Consider the following 16,630-nt stretch of genomic DNA (forward strand, 5'->3'; position numbering starts at 1 on the left):
GGTGACGAGGAGAGGATGGCGAGTTCTAAACATCTTTGGCTTGCAGTAATCCTGGCTCTTTGGTGTGCTGTGTTCCCACCGGCTGGCGGGGCTCAAGGGTGGTGCGGGGAGGGGTGCGCTGGGCCTGGGTGCCACGCTGAGGTCATAGGGGGCACACCCGCACTGGGCAGTGGCATGCCAAGGGCCTGGCCTTGGGCTTCTTCCTGCTTGAAAACGCTGCAAAGGTTCGGGAAGGGAGGGGGTGGAGGAGAAGCCTGGCTCCTGGTGGCCGAGCCAGAGGTGTGAAGGACCTGGGGACAATCCGCAGGCTGTTCGCTCCTCCTGAGGGTGCGCCCCGCGGCCGGTGCCAAGGCAGAGCCCGCGGCGGGCTGCAGGCTGCGCCCGTGTGCTCGGAGCCCCGCGGCCGGTGCCAAGGCAGAGCCCGCGGCGGGCTGCAGGCTGCGCCCGTGTGCTCGGAGCCCCGCGGCCGGTGCCAAGGCAGAGCCCGCGGCGGGCTGCAGGCTGCGCCCGTGTGCTCGGAGCCGCCGGGGCTGCTGCGCTGTGCTCGGAGCCGCGGGCGCTGGAGCGGCCCGAGGCGGCGCCCGGCTGCGGGGCAGGGAATTCGCCTGGGGCCGGGGCCGGGCTGGGGCTTCGCCTGAGTTTGCCGCGCCAGCTGCCGGGCTCCTCGGGCGGCAGACCTTGTGCTGCTCCGCGGGCGCTGGGCACCTCTGGGGCTCTCGGGGGCTCAGGGACGGGCGCCCCCTCTCAGACCCGTCCCGAGCGCGGGGCCGTGGAGCGGGGCGAGGAGAGGAAGCCGTGGGAAGGTCTCCGCTGGAGCCGGGCTGGGGGTGGTTTCCAGGAGGGTTTGTGCTTTAGGTCACCGGCCGAGGGCTCCGCCGCCGCCTCCGCGCCCCCCTCACGCCTTGCTGCAGGTGCTGGGGGCCGAGGAGGAGCCCCCCGAGCTGAGGTCGTCCTGCCACTTCTCCAGGCTGCGGCGCCGGGCGTTCATGAAGAAGTTGCTGACGGTGGTGAGCTCCAGCCCCAGCTGCTGCGAGATGGTGATCTGCATCTCCTTGGAGGGCCTCTTGTTCTCCTTGAAGATGGCGAAGAGCGTTCGGCGCTGCAGGTCGGTGAACACCAGGCGAGACTTCTTCTGCGAGCCGCTGCGCTCCTTGCCGGGCTCCTGCTCCTTGCGCTTGCAGGCTGCGGGCGGCCACGAGGGAAACCAACAGGGTTAGCGGCTCCCGTGCCCGCGGCCTGCCAGCCGCCGCTGAGCTGGCAGCCTCCCGCGGTGCCACAGCTGCCCCCCGGCCGGCACGGCCCCGGCAGGACTCCCGCGGGAGGGGTGGTCAGGCTGGGTCAGGCTCCCGCATCCCAGGGTCACGGAATCGCAAAGGCTTTGGGCTGGAAGGGGCCTCCAAAAGCATCCAGTCCCAACCTCCCTCTCCTTCTGCACCCAGAGGCTCACCTACACCTTTCTGGAACCATTTCCCCCCCTCCATGCCTCTGCACCCATTCCTCTTCCCCCCTTCTGCACCCACTCCTCCTCCTCCAGCTTTCTGCACCCACTCCTCCTCCACTCCTCTGCACCCATTCCTTCTCCTCAACCCTTCTGCACCCACTCCTCCTCAACCCTTCTGCACCCACTCCTCCTCCACTTCTCTGCACCCATTCCTTCTCCTCAACCCTTCTGCACCCACTCCTCCTCAACCCTTCTGCACCCACTCCTCCTCCACTTCTCTGCACCCATTCCTTCTCCTCCACCCTTCTGCACCCACTCCTCCTCCACTCCTCTGCACCCATTCCTTCTCCTCAACCCTTCTGCACCCACTCCTCCTCAACCCTTCTGCACCCACTCCTCCTCCACTCCTCTGCACCCATTCCTTCTCCTCCACCTTTCTGCACCCACTCCTCCTCAACCCTTCTGCACCCACTCCTCCTCCACTCCTCTGCACCCATTCCTTCTCCTCCACCTTTCTGCACCCACTCCTCCTCAACCCTTCTGCACCCACTCCTCCTCCACTCCTCTGCACCCATTCCTTCTCCTCCACCTTTCTGCACCCATTCCTTCTCCACTCCTCTACACCCATTCCTCCTCCAGCCTTCTGCACCCATTCCTCCACTCCTCTGCACCCATGTCCCTCACCCACAGGCAGGAGGGATGCTCCCAGCACCCACACCAGCAGATCCTCTCCCAGAAGACGGTCACGGGATGGAGAGGTGCTGGTGGTGTGGGCACAGAGGGATGGGTGGAAGCCCCTGGCAAGGAAGGATCCCAGCTGAGCAGCCCTCCCAGCTTTGCCCTTTCTGACCCAGGACAGGCTGCTCTGCTCCCCTCATCCACTTTCTCCAGCACCACCTGCCCCGGGTGACCCTGCTTTGGCAGGGGGGGTCGGACTGGGTGATCTCCAGAGCTCCCTTCCAAACCCACCGTCCCATGAGCCTATGAAGGTCAGAACGGGACCATCCCAAACACCCCAGGGCTGCAGCTGGGACCCCAAGGAGCAGGATGGCAGCAGGGATCCTCCTGCAGGGGCAGGCTGGAGGCATCGCAGCGAGCCCAAACCTGTGTCCCAACGACGGGGCTGAGGTCTCCAGAGATCATTGCCCCAAAGGCATCGCCACTTGGGAAGACTTTGGATCCTCTGCACCTCGAACGCACCCCATGGGTGCCATTTCACTGCCTGCCCGAGGGGCAGAGGCAGCTCTGGGGCTGCTTTGTGCCTCTGCTGCTGCCCTTGGCGTGGAAGCTGCGCGGCGCTGCCCGCGGCCAGCAGCGGCGCCTGTGCCGCAGCTCTGCTGGGTTCCGGGACAGCCGCGGAGCCTCCTGCTCCTCGCATCACTAATTTATGGCCAGAGATGGCCTCTTCCAGTCATCGGGAGCCTGTCATCAATAATGCAGGGCCGCCAGCTCTGCAATGCATGCGGTAACTACCTTCCCGCGGCCCCGCTCCTGCAAAGGCAGCCAGCAGGCAGGCTGCTCCTCCGCGGGGGAGGGGGCAGGGGGCAGCTCTCTCCTCTGCCGAGGCTCCCTTCCAGGAAAGCGGCAGTGGAAGGGGAGGGAAGAGGCCATCTCAACCCGCTGGAGCGCGGCGGCTGCTGCCGGAGCTGCTCTGCGGAAGGCAAGGGACAGGTGGCGAGAGGAGAGCACGAAGCGTGCCGGAGGATTGGTCTGAGCTCAGCTGGGCAGGGGCTGGCCCCGCTCGTCCCAGCCCATCCCCTGGCGTGGTTGGAGCAGATGACCCCTGGGGTGCCCTCCCTTCTGGCCCGGGGGGGCTGTGCACAGAAAGAGCTCCGAGACAGCTCCAGCACTCACTGCTCCGCAGCAGGGCAGAGCCCTGTGGCATGGAGCCGAGGCTGCCTTCAGGGCCTGTGCCCAAGGAGGCTGTTTAAAACTGCTGCTCGCAGAGAGGGTGGACCAAAGCCCTGCCACAGGGCAGAGCCTCAGGGTGAGGGCAGGAGGTGAGGGGATGAGGGGCAGGAGGTGGAGGGCAGGAGGTGAGGAGAAGGGCAAGAGGTGGCTCAGCACTTGTCAGAGCCCGGGCAGAGGGCAGCTGCTCAGATGGCAGCTCCAAAGATGCAGGACTCTGCATCGATCCCCCATGAGCAGCTTTGCAAGCCTCAGGCTAAGGCAGCGCTGGCAGGTTTGGTGCCAGCGGGCAGGGGTGGGCAGGGGCAGGCAGGGGCTGGCAGGGGCAGGCAGGCACTGGGCCCTCCTGGCTGGCAGAAGTGGAGGAATGAGCAAAAGGGCAAATTTGCCCTGCTCTGCCCACACTGAACAGCTCTCGACCTTCCTTCAGCTCCCTTGGGCAAAGAGCCAGGCGGCAGTGCCCTGGAGAAGCACTGTGCACGAATCTGATGCCAGCCTAGATGCCAGCTGGGGCATCTTTTGCTTTCAGACACACAGAGGGCAGGCTCAGCAACTCCTGCAGACACAGCCCCAGCACGAATCTGATGCCAGCCTAGATGCCAGCTGGGGCATCTTTTGCTTTCAGACACACAGAGGCCAGGCTCAGCAACTCCTGCAGACACAGCTCCAGCACGGATCTGATGCCAGTCTAGATGCCAGCTCGGGCATCTTTTGCTTTCAAACACACACAGAGGGCAGGCTCAGCAACTCCTGCAGACACAGCTCCAGCACGGATCTGATGCCAGTCTAGATGCCAGCTCGGGCATCTTTTGCTTTCAGACACACAGAGGGCAGGCTCAGCAACTCCTGCAGACACAGCCCCAGCACGGATCTGATGCCAGCCTAGATGCCAGCTCGGGCATCTTTTGCTTTCAGACACACAGAGGGCAGGCTCAGCAACTCCTGCAGACACAGCTCCAGCACGGATCTGATGCCAGTCTAGATGCCAGCTCGGGCATCTTTTGCTTTCAGACACACAGAGGGCAGGCTCAGCAACTCCTGCAGACACAGCCCCAGCACGGATCTGATGCCAACCCAGCTGGGGCATCTTCTGCTTTCAAACACACACAGAGGGCAGGCTCAGCAACTCCTGCAGACACAGCCCCAGCACGGATCTGATGCCAGTCTAGATGCCAGCTGGGGCATCTTCTGCTTTCAAACACACACAGAGGGCAGGCTCAGCAACTCCTGCAGACACAGCCCCAGCACGGATCTGATGCCAGTCTAGATGCCAGCTCGGGCATCTTTTGCTTTCAGACACACAGAGGGCAGGCTCAGCAACTCCTGCAGACACAGCCCCAGCATGGATCTGATGCCAGCCTAGATGCCAGCTGGGGCATCTTTTGCTTTCAGACACACAGAGGGCAGGCTCAGCAACTCCTGCAGACACAGCTCCAGCACGGATCTGATGCCAGTCTAGATGCCAGCTCGGGCATCTTTTGCTTTCAGACACACAGAGGGCAGGCTCAGCAACTCCTGCAGACACAGCCCCAGCACGGATCTGATGCCAGTCTAGATGCCAGCTGGGGCATCTTCTGCTTTCAAACACACACAGAGGGCAGGCTCAGCAACTCCTGCAGACACAGCTCCAGCACGAATCTGATGCCAGTCTAGATGCCAGCTGGGGCATCTTCTGCTTTCAAACACACACAGAGGGCAGGCTCAGCAACTCCTGCAGACACAGCCCCAGCACGGATCTGATGCCAACCCAGCTCGGGCATCTTCTGCTTTCAAACACACACAGAGGGCAGGCTCAGCAACTCCTGCAGACACAGCCCCAGCACGGATCTGATGCCAGTCTAGATGCCAGCTGGGGCATCTTCTGCTTTCAAACACACACAGAGGGCAGCCTCAGCAACTCCTGCAGACACAGCCCCAGCACGGATCTGATGCCAACCCAGCTCGGGCATCTTCTGCTTTCAAACACACACAGAGGGCAGGCTCAGCAACTCCTGCAGACACAGCCCCAGCACGGATCTGATGCCAGTCTAGATGCCAGCTGGGGCATCTTCTGCTTTCAAACACACACAGAGGGCAGGCTCAGCTCCTCCTGCAGACAGCCCCAGCACGGATCTGATGCCAGCCCCAGCTCGGGTGTCCGCTGCTTTCAAGCCCATTAGGTGAAGGCTCTTTCAGCAGAGCCCCCGCAGCACTCTTTGGCTTCCTGCTGTTTCTCAGGGCCACACTTCCCGGCCCATTCCCGCCGGGAAAAAGCCTCCCTTTGTCCTGTCCCCCCCCAGATTGGCTTCCCCGCAGCGCCTCAAGCTCTCAGATAATCACCAGCCTGATGCTGGTTTTACTCTCCTGGCGAAAGCGAGTTTGGGGCCAAGGAGGCAGCGAGCAGGAGCCGGGAGGGACCGAGCCTGCCTCGGTGCGGCAGGCAGCCTCGCCGCAGCGGCTGGGAGCATCGACTGCCGGCTGCGGGTCCATCGGGGTGTGGAGCCGACCCCCCAAAACCTCGGCACCTCACCTCGCTTCCATTCGGGGGCGGCTGGGGCGGAGGCGAGCGGCTCCACCAGCCGGGGCAGCGCCGCGGCCAGCGGGAGGCTTGCCGAGGGCTGAAGGAGGTCGCCTCGAAGCAGCTCCTCCTCCCCCCGCACCTCCGCCGGGGCTGCTCCCCGACGAGACCTCCCCAGCCCGCTCGATTACCTCTCGAATTAAGCATGCACGAACGGAAGCCCCCTCGGATCGATACGAATTAGGTTAAGTAGTCCGCTGTGTACAGGAGCGTTATGTAACGAGGGCCGGGCGTGAGGGAGGAGGACGCAAATCATCGCCTCGCCGGGCTGCTGCTGCTGCCTGCTGCCCGCTGCCGGCTGCCCACTGCCCGCTGCCCGCTGCCCGCTGCCCACTGCCCGCTGCCCGCTGCCCGCTGCCGGCTGCCCGCTGCCCGCTGCCCGCTGCCCGCTGCCCACTGCCCGCTGCCCGCTGCCCGCTGCCCACTGCCCACTGCCCGCTGCCCGCTGCCCGCTGCCCGCTGCCCGCTGCCGCTGCCGGCTGCCCACTGCCCGCTGCCCGCTGCCCGCTGCCGGCTGCCCACTGCCCGCTGCCCGCTGCCGGCTGCCCACTGCCCGCTGCCCGCTGCCTGGCACGGGAAACGGCCTCTGGCTCTGCCAGGGCTCACCTGGGCATCTCAGCTACGAGGTGCACAGGAACCCAATCCAACCCCTCTGTGCCAGGATTCCTCCAGAACAGCCCAATCCAACCCCTGTGTGCCAGGATTCCTCCAGAACAGCCCAACCCAACCCCTCTGTGCCAGGATTCCTCTGTAACAGCCCAATCCAACCTCTCTGTGCCAGGATTCCTCCAGAACAGCCCAATCCAACCCCTCTGTGCCAGGATTCCTCCAGAACAGCCCAATCCAACCCCTCTGTGCCAGGATTCCTCCAGAACAGTCCAACCCAACCCCTCTGTGCCAGGATTCCTCCAGAACAGCCCAATCCAACCCCTCTGTGCCAGGATTCCTCTAGAACAGCCCAATCCAACCCCTCTGTGCCAGGATTCCTCTGTAACAGCCCAATCCAACCTCTCTGTGCCAGGATTCCTCTGTAACAGCCCAATCCAACCTCTCTGTGCCAGGATTCCTCCAGAACAGTCCAACCCAACCCCTCTGTGCCAGGATTCCTCCAGAACAGTCCAACCCAACCCCTCTGTGCCAGGATTCCTCTAGAACAGCCCAATCCAACCCCTCTGTGCCAGGATTCCTCTGTAACAGCCCAATCCAACCTCTCTGTGCCAGGATTCCTCCAGAACAGCCCAATCCAACCCCTCTGTGCCAGGATTCCTCCAGAACAGCCCAATCCAACCCCTCTGTGCCAGGATTCCTCTGTAACAGCCCAATCCAACCTCTCTGTGCCAGGATTCCTCCAGAACAGCCCAATCCAACCCCTCTGTGCCAGGATTCCTCCAGAACAGCCCAATCCAACCCCTCTGTGCCAGGATTCCTCCAGAACAGCCCAATCCAACCCCTCTGTGCCAGGATTCCTCCAGAACAGCCCAATCCAACCCCTCTGTGCCAGGATTCCTCCAGAACAGCCCAACCCAACCCCTCTGTGCCACAGTTCCTGCTTGCAGATCTGCAGTGCTCCCAGAGAGAAGCACAGGACCAGGCTGTGCTGTGCCAGGAGGTTTCCCCGGGGCTCAGCCTGCTTCTCCTCAGTGTCATCCTGTGACAGAGGGCACAGTTTTGGTGCCCCCAGTTCTGGCATCCTCCAGCAGAGGAGATGAACGGGCCTGGGGCCTCAGCTGGCTCTATTTCTCCCTGGCAGGCAGCAGGTCTCAGGCTATTTGTGTCCCATCCCCTGTAAATCTGCTGCGTGGCTGGAATGGGGCTGTAAATTCTGGGGGAGGGGAGGGGGGCAGAGGCTGCCTTTCCCCCCCCGGGCCGTGCTGCCACCCCCTCGGCTTTGCGGGCTCGCTGACAGGGGCCTCTAAGTACCTCTGTGATATACTCACATCATTAATACACAGCAATAAATAATAGATGGGCCAGGGCCAATTTATTGCACTCCAGGGCGAGAAGCAGCAGCAGCGGCAGCCTGCGCAGCTGCAGCCTGCTCCTGGGCACCAGGCACCGAAGCCAGCCCTGCCCTGCAGCCCCCCGGCGCCCAGGTGGGCGCTCTCCTGTGGAGCCTCCCCCCGGCGCCCATGCAGCCCCTTGCGCTGCCCTGGCAGAGCCTGTTTCGGGCGGGTTGCTGCCCGGGGCTGCCGGCGGCTGCGGGAAGCTGCTGGGGTCACCACCCGGCTCCTGCCGCAGCCTCCTTGCAGGGCAGAGCCTTGTGAGCCCTTCCTGCTCCCCGAGGGCTGCTTGACCACCCTGGTGCTGGGTACCCTGCAGCAGGGACAGGCACACCCCCACCCTGCACAGCTGTGCCAGCCTCCTCCAGGCGCCACAGCAGGCTCCCACTGCTCCAGCTGCCGGCAGCTGCATTTCAGCTGCGTCGCCCAGCCGCGATGGGCAGGGGCAGCCTGCCCGCGGCCCCCGTGTCCCGCCCTGGCACCCCCAGCAGCAGCAGGGAGGCTGCTCAGGCGCAGCTGGAGCCTTCAGCCTGCCCGTGGCACTCTTGCGCTGGAGATTTATTTGCCTCTCCCTTCCGAGAGGCCGAAGGAGAACACTTCCCTGCTCCCGGGGTTTCTGAGCCCCCGGTCAGAGCTGGCACCAAAGCAGCGCCTGCCCGCGGGTCCCTCCCGCCAGCTCCCAGCGGGCACGGAGTGCTCAGCCCAGTCCCCCGGGCCCTCCTGCCAGGGCAAGCGTGGATCTACTGAGCCCCTGCCGTGTGCCTCCGGCCCCAGCTGCTGCCGGGAGTCCTGATCCCCGGGAGTCCTGATCCCCGGGAGTCCTGATCCCCGAGAGTCCTGATCCCCGGGAGTCCTGATCCCCGAGAGTCCTGATGCCCGGGAGTCCGGATCCCCGAGAGTCCTGATGCCCGGGAGTCCTGATCCCCGAGAGTCCTGATCCCCGAGAGTCCTGATCCCCGGGAGTCCTGATCCCCGAGAGTCCTGATCCCCGGAGTCCTGATCCCCGAGAGTCCTGATTCCCCGGGAGTCCTGATCCCCGAGAGTCCTGATCCCCGAGAGTCCTGATCCCCGGGAGTCCTGATCCCCGGGAGTCCGGATCCCCGAGAGTCCTGATCCCCGGGAGTCCTGATCCCCGAGAGTCCTGATCCCCGAGAGTCCTGATCCCCGGGAGTCCTGATCCCCGGGAGTCCTGATCCCCGGGAGTCCTGATCCCCGAGAGTCCTGATCCCCGGGAGTCCTGATCCCCGAGAGTCCTGATGCCCGGGAGTCCTGATCCCCGGGAGTCCGGATCCCCGGGAGAAGGCAGGAAATGTCCGTTTCCTTGGAACGGCTGCTGCTGGAGACGAGAGGAGGGCAGCAAAGCTCTGCCGCCTTCTCTGGCTGCGGCAGCCCCTGCTGCCCTCCCAGCTGGCACTCCGGCAGGCCTTAGGAGGAGGCTGCTCCTAGCTACACCATCAGCTTGCCGCCTCCTTCCTCCCGGGGGCTCAGGGGACAGCCTGGAATGGGGTGCCCAGGGAGGCGGTTGAGGCCCCGTCCCTGGAGCTGTTCGAGGCCAGGCTGGCTGAGGCTGTGGGCAGCCTGCTCTAGGGTAGAGTGTCCCTGGGCATGGCAGGGGGTTGGGACTGGCTGATGCCTGTGGTCCCTTCCAACCCTGACTGGTTCTGATTCCCTCCCGGAGAGGCGAGTGTCGCCCTCCCCCTGAGCGCCGCCGCCGTGGCACCCCTGCCAGCATGCCGGCACCTTGGCACAGAGCACAGAGGAGCTCTGGGAGGTGACACCGCACGGAGCGGGCACGGTAGGCAGGGAGGAGAAGGGAAAAACGGAGCGGGAGGAGGAGGAGGAGGGATGCGCGCGGGCAGCTCTCCGAGGAAGACTTCCTCCCCCTTGCTCTTCCTCTCCCGTGCCAAAGCCGCGCGTCCCGGCGGCCCTGCCCCCCCGCTGCCCATTAGGGCGAGCTGAGCTCTGCAGCAGAGGCAGCAGAGCTCATCAATATGTTCCCTGCTTACCGGGAGGTATTTCGGGCCGCAGACCATTTGCGCGCTGGGCAGCTGCCAGCCTCCCTCGCTCCCGGCTCGTTCCTTTGTGCGGCCCCCGCCGCTGCCCCGCTCCCCCGCCCCCGCCGCTGCCCCTTTGTTTTGTCTCCTTTGGAGCCCAGCACTCTGGCCTGGGAGCTCAACCTCCCCCCTCGTCCCCTCCCCCCCGCCCGCTTTCTGTCTGCTCGACGGCAGCGCGGAGCCCGCTTGCGGGGCGGCTGCTCGGTGTGATGTCTACCTCCGAACCAAAACCAAGCCCCCAACCTAGCGACCCCCACCGACCCCTCTGTCCACCCCAGAGCCTTTTTCGATGCAAAAGTCGGCGAGATCGGTCGAGCTGGACGCAGCATATCTCTTTACCTGGGCCAAAGAGCTGCACTATCCATCCCACTGGCCATAATGCTCCCTCTGCATATGCATCTCCCAAGCATGCTGAGGCTTCCTCTGGAGGAGACAGGAGACAAGACAGGAGTCTTAAACACGAGCAAGGGAGGTACCTTCCCCCCCTTCCCCTCCCCCCCTCAGCCCTGCGGGAGAAGCAAAGGATTTAAAAGACAAAAAAGAGAGATAAAGGCCAACCATTAAGGGGGGTGGTGGTGGAGGGGGGGTGGCACCTGTAAAGCGCTGGAAGAGGTTGCCTAAGCAGCCTGAGAAATGCACCCCCGCCGCTGGAGATGCCTGAAGGACAGGGCAGACTGGCAGCGCAGGCGGTGCCCCTCAGCCCTGCTTTCCCCCCGGTGGGCTTTGTTTCTCCGGGCACCTGCGGGCAGTCTGCCACGCTCGGTGCTCAGGGCTGCTCCTGGCCAGGAGCCTGGCACCTCGGGGAGCTGGCTGAGTTGGGGGGGATGACAAAGCCGCTTGCAACTGGAAGGTCAAGGCCGAGATTCTGGCACAGGCTGCCCAGGGAGGAGGTTGAGACGCCAATCCCGGACGTGTTTAAAAGCCGCTTGGATGTGGTGCTCGGGGGACATGGTTTGGGGTGCACCTTGTAGAGCAGGGATATGAGGTGGACTTGGGGCTCCTGAGGCGCTTTTCCAAGCGGAATGTGTCTGCGATTCCGTGACTCGGTCAGCGGAGCGGGACTGGTCCTGCCCTTGCGCGCAGCGGCCACAAGGCGGCGCCCTGCGGCGGGAGGCGCTGCCGGCGATCGCAGCCCTTTGGGCTGGACACGACCCCGGCGCTGAGTCGCTGCCTCCTCAGACCCACTCCAGCCCTGCCCTCCCTCAGCTCCAAACCCTTCCCCCTTGGCCTGGCTCCAGACAGCCTCCGGCCGCCCGGGACGTGTCCTAAAGGCGTTTGGATGTGGTGCTCGGGTTCAGGGGGCGCCTTGTAAGACAGGGTTCAGGGTTGGACCTGGTGATCCTGAGGGCCTTTTCCAAGCGGAATGCTCCCGGGATTCCGTGAAGGGAGGAGGGCTAAGGGCGGGCAAGGGCAGCACGGCGAGGCAAAGCAGCCCAAAAGCGAGCGAGGGGAGGCGCAGCATCAGCCTCTGGGCAAGAATCCCTTTGGTGGTGATGTGTTCCCCAGCACAGAAACCAGCCCAAAGCCTGGCAGCTGCAGCCTTCGAGTCTGGGACCTTCCAGTTCCAAAGGTGCTGGGGAGAACAAACGACAAAAGAGAGATGCTGAGAGCAATCTAATTGGGAAGTAGCAAAGAAGAGGCTGGGTGAGGAGAGCGCTGATTGATGAACTGTTCCTTAACGCAAGGAGAGGGGAGGGAAAAAAGGCTCCCAAGCGGCAGGAGCGCTCAGATCTCTTTCTCAGCCCCCTCAAGAGACGGAGAGGCAGCGATTGCTTCCCTCAAAATGGGACTGGGAGGGCAGAAATCTCTGCTGGAGGGGAAGACAGGGCAGAAATCTCTGCTGGAGGGGAAGGCAGGGCAGAAATCTCTGCTGGGGGAGAAGACAGGGCAGAAATCTCTGCTGGAGGGGAAGACAGGGCAGAAATCTCTGCTGGGGGAGAAGACAGGGCAGAAATCTCCGCTGGAGGGGAAGACAGGGCAGAAGTCTGCTGGGGGAGAAGACAGGGCAGAAATCTCTGCTGGGGAGAAGACAGGGCAGAAATCTCTGCTGGAGGGGAGGACAGGGCAGAAATCTCTGCTGGAGGGGAAGGCAGGGCAGAAATCTCTGCTGGAGGGGAGGACAGGGCAGAAATCTCTGCTGGAGGGGAAGACAGGGCAGAAATCTCTGCTGGGGGAGAAGACAGGGCAGAAATCTCTGCTGGAGGGGAGGACAGGGCAGAAATCTCTGCTGGAGGGGAGGACAGGGCAGAAATCTCTGCTGGAGGGGAGGACAGGGCAGAAATCTCTGCTGGAGGGGAAGACAGGGCAGAAATCTCTGCTGGGGGAGAAGACAGGGCAGAAATCTCTGCTGGAGGGGAGGACAGGGCAGAAATCTCTGCTGGAGGGGAGGACAGGGCAGAAATCTCTGCTGGGGGAGAAGACAGGGCAGAAATCTCTGCTGGAGGGGAGGACAGGGCAGAAATCTCTGCTGGGGAGAAGACAGGGCAGAAATCTCTGCTGGGGGGAGGACAGGGGCAGAAATCTCTGCTGGAGGGGAGGACAGGGCAGAAATCTCTGCTGGGGGAGAAGACAGGGCAGAAATCTCTGCTGGAGGGGAGGACAGGGCAGAAATCTCTGCTGGAGGGGAGGACAGGGCAGAAATCTCTGCTGGGGGAGAAGACAGGGCAGAAATCTCTGCTGGAGGGGAGGACAGGGCAGAAATCTCTGCTGGGGAGAAGACAGGGCAGAAATCTCTGCTGGGGGGAGGACAGGGCAGAAATCTCTGCTGGAGGGGAAGACAGGGCAGAAATCTCTGCTGGGGGAGAAGACAGGGCAGAAATCTCTGCTGGGGGAGAAGACAGGGCAGAAGTCTGCTGGGGGAGAAGACAGGGCAGAAATCTCTGCTGGGGGGAGGACAGGGCAGAAATCTCTGCTGGGGGGAGGACAGGGCAGAAATCTCTGCTGGAGGGGAGGACAGGGCAGAAGTCCCTGCCGCAGAAGGCAGGAGCAGGATCTCCTTTCAGAAGGCTGCTGCAGGTGAAGGAGAATTCATCACCCGGCCCCGCGGCGTGCCGCGAGTGTCCAACCGCGGATCTATAGCCGGGGGGAGCGCTAATATCTGAAGCCGCTGAGCACCTCTCGGAGGACCTCTCTCGCTGCCTGTATATTTAGTTTGGCGCTGAGGAGCGGGTTTATATATAGACACCCCGCCGGGCACCGCTGCTATTAGCCCTGCATTTGCAGCCGCAGCTGCCGCCACCGAACGGCCTCGAAAGGCACCGAAAAGCAGCAGTTAGGAAGGGCGCAGGCAGGGGCAGAGGACAGACAGACAGACAGACAGGCAAGCCCTCGCTGAGGATTGAGGTGGAATCGAGCTGCGTCTTGGTAGGCTGTGGAACCACAAACCTTTGCCCCTCGCCCCACTCTGGGTCCATTGGCCCCCGCCGGCATCACCCTCTCACCCCTCTGCTGCGCACCTCTGCCCTCCTTTGCCGAGCCCTCCCTCCCCTGCTCGCCTTCGCCCCCCTCATCTTCCCTCCGGCGCCTCCTCCCCTGGCTCCCCGCGGCGCTGTCCCTGGTGCTGACGGGGCCGCCGCCGCCGCTCCCGGGGCTCTGCCCGGACTCTGCCTGCCGCTGCCGGGGCCCTTCAGCCGGCAGCTCAGGACCAGCCCGAGCCCGGCCCGCAGCCACCGGAGCCGCTTTCCTCCCGCGCTTACCGGGCAGGGACGGGCTGGAAACGGCCCCTGGGGCTCGGTGCTCTGCCGGGGCTCGGCGCGGCAGGACCCCCTGAGCTCCTTGCCCGGATCAATCCCTTGCCGCTCCTGTGGATCCTAAAGACTTTTCACCCCGGCAGAAATTTAGGGGACTCAGATTCGCCAAAGCTTCACCGAGGGGTAGGGAGGGGACTGGGGAAGGTCCTGCTCAGAGCCCCCCCCTGGCTTCGGGGCCACCCCAAGGGGCTCACTGTTTTGGGGTACAGATCCAGGACCTGGCTTGTGGTTTGTGCCTGTCCAAGAGCCCCAGCCCTGCCCCTGCCAGCTTCTCACCAGCTTGTTTTGGGGTGCAGATCCAGGACCTGGCTTGTGGTTTGTGCCTGTCCAAGAGCCCCAGCCCTGCCCCTGCCAGCTTCTCACCAGCTTGTTTTGGGGTGCAGATCCAGGACCTGGCTTGTGGTTTGTGCCTGTCCAAGAGCCCCAGCCCTGCCCCTGCCAGCTCGGGGGTGGTGGAGTGTGGGGGCAGCTCCATGTGCCCTAGAGGCACAATCACCACTACTCCATCAGCAAGACAGGGGCAGGGCCGCCCCGAAAGGCTGCTCTGGCCTGGAAGGGCTCAAAGAATCCGCTTCCTGGTGGGAATGGTTCACTTGCCAAGGTCTTTCCCGCCCCACGGCCAATCTACGCCTGCTCGGCCACCGAGCTCGCCCCCGGCGCTGGCCCTGGACGGGGAAGCGTCGCAGGGAGGAGCTGGGAAGCGGAGGTCTGGAACTCCACTTGGGAAGTGCGCAGAGGCCACACGCAAGTCCCTGCCCCATCTCTAGGTCTCCATGGGGAACCCCCAAGCGCTTGGTGCTGGGAAGGAAAAGCCCCCCCCGCCCCCCGCCCGCGTTACTGGAACGGAGGCGTCTCGGGTTCCAGATCAATGGCAGCTGGGTGCCGGCGCCCGGGGCTGCCGGTGCCAGCATTAATGCTCTTTTAATCTTCTCAACATCATCTGCATTGATTTCCCTCTCCAGATACACCTTCGGGCTGGGAAGGCGGCGTCCCCACGTGCGAGAGCGCCTGTATTTACACACACAGAAACCACCCACCCGAGCCCTGCCGCCCCCGGAGGGCTCCCAGGCCAGACTGCGCCAGCCCAGCCTGCGGGACCACCTCCAGAGGTCCTTTCTGACCCTCGCCACGCCGAGCTTCTGCTCCTCCGGCGGTCCTCCTCCAGCCCTCGCTCATTTGCACCGGGGGACGTGCGGGGAGGGTTGGGAAGCACGGCAGGAGTTCGGAGTCGCCCTCGGAGCAGCCCTTACCCTCCCATCCCGGCCAAGCCAGGCTCTGGAGGGGGCTGCGGAGCCCTCAGTGCCACTGCCTAACGAAGCCTCCTTCGCCTCGAGAAAAGCGAGCGGAGCCCCCCAGGAGCCCCCAGGCTGCCCGACAGCGACTCACGGCTCTGCCACGGCCCCCCGCACCCCGGCAGAGGGAATCCCGCAGGACAGGGCGGGATCTCGGCGTGGTTTGGGGGCGGGGGGAGCTGCAGACAGCCCCCTCCTCTCCAAACCGCATCAGTACCCCAGTCTCAGGCGAAGGAAGGTCGAGAACCCCCTGGAGCTCTCCGCAAAGCCCCGCAGAGCTCTGCCTCGTTCCTGTGAGGGTCTCCCGGCGCGGCAAAACCAACCGGCACGGCCGCGGGGCTCCGGGAGGAGCCACCGGGACCCCCCTCCCCCCCAATCCACCCTACCCCAGGCAGGATCCGGGGGCTGGGGCAGCCCTTTTGTGCCCTCCCTGCTCAGCAGCAGCGCGGCAAGGTCGGAAGCAGCCTCGATAAGGCCACCCCCCGGGTGCCAAAGCGCGTTCGGGGGCACGCCGCTGTCACTCCTCTGCCCACTCGTGTCTGCCGCGCCCCGGTCACCGGATCCCCGCAGCCGCGCAGGGGTTGCGCGACCGTAGGACCGAGCGGGGCCGGGAAAGGATTTCGCCGGGTCCTTCCCCGCCCCCCCCCGCGCTGCCCCCCGTGCTCCTCCGATGCGGGTGCGATGCGGACGCTGCCGGGGCGGGGGTGTCGCTGCCCCTCTCCCCGCACCCACCCTCTCCCTAGGCTCGGTGCGGGCCGCTGCCCCGGGGGTCGCTGCCCGCCCCGCGCTGACCCCCGCAGAACAATGGGGGCTGCTACGGCCCCCCGCCGGACGCCAGGGGGGAGCCCGCGCACGCTCCGCGGGACAATGCGGGCCGGGCCCGGGGGGGTGCGCGGGAGCCGTGCGGAGCCGTGCGGGGCTGCGCTGAGCCCTGCGGTGGTGCCGCTTTCCCCCTGCTTCGGCCCCCGCCTGCCCCGCGGCCGCGGTCCGCCTCCTCCGCCGCCAGCCCTCGGTCCCTCCCGGCGCGCCCGGGACCTGGTGAGGGATGCTCGCCGTGAGCGCACGGAGGCCCTTCAGCACCCGCTACCGGAGAGCGGCCCCGGCCCCCGCCGCTCAGCCAGCGGCGGCACGCAATCCGGGCCTCGCAGCGGCCCCCCTGGCCAGCCTCCAGCCCCGCCGAGCCCCGGGAGCCGCGGGAGGAGGGGGACAGGCCGGCGCCCGGTCCTCTTCTCCCCGTGCCCGGAGGAAAGGGGAGGCTGGCCGAGCCGGGGCCCGGTAGCGGCGGGTGGGAGCCCCGCCGAGCGTGTCGGTCCCCTGCCCGCCGCCCGCCGGGCACCTGCCCGCACCTACCTGCCAGGCGTAGTGCAGACATCCTCTGGAACTCAGGCTCCTGCAGCCACTTCCACATCCTGCGGAAGGTCTCCCTGCCGGACTTGAGCTTGCTCCAGGGCTTGGGTTCCGCAGCAGGTCCGAGAGGGTGCCCTGGGAGCGGCACAGCACCCGCTGCGCGAAGATGGCCTGGGGGATGCTGTAGCGCTTCAGCTCGGCCGTGATGCGCTGCGCCACCTCCTTGGTGTTGATCTCCTCCAGCTGCCCCGAGCCGCCCACCGCCGGCCCGCAGCCCGACGA

General features: G+C 65.0%; 1 protein-coding gene across 1 annotated transcript; it reads right to left on the reverse strand.

Annotated features, from left to right (window-relative positions):
• Positions 1 to 465: 465 nt before the first annotated feature.
• ONECUT2 (one cut homeobox 2) lies at positions 466 to 16,627 on the reverse strand (the record flags this gene model as incomplete). The annotated part of the gene is given in 3 exon segments (XM_064141771.1): positions 466 to 1,182; positions 16,352 to 16,453; positions 16,456 to 16,627. Coding segments are annotated over 3 exon segments (561 nt in total), but the record flags the coding sequence as incomplete, so codon positions are not given.
• Positions 16,628 to 16,630: the final 3 nt, after the last annotated feature.

The sequence above is a fragment of the Pogoniulus pusillus genome, unplaced genomic scaffold (assembly GCF_015220805.1).
Source record: "Pogoniulus pusillus isolate bPogPus1 unplaced genomic scaffold, bPogPus1.pri scaffold_72_arrow_ctg1, whole genome shotgun sequence".
NCBI classification, from domain to species: domain Eukaryota; kingdom Metazoa; phylum Chordata; class Aves; order Piciformes; family Lybiidae; genus Pogoniulus; species Pogoniulus pusillus.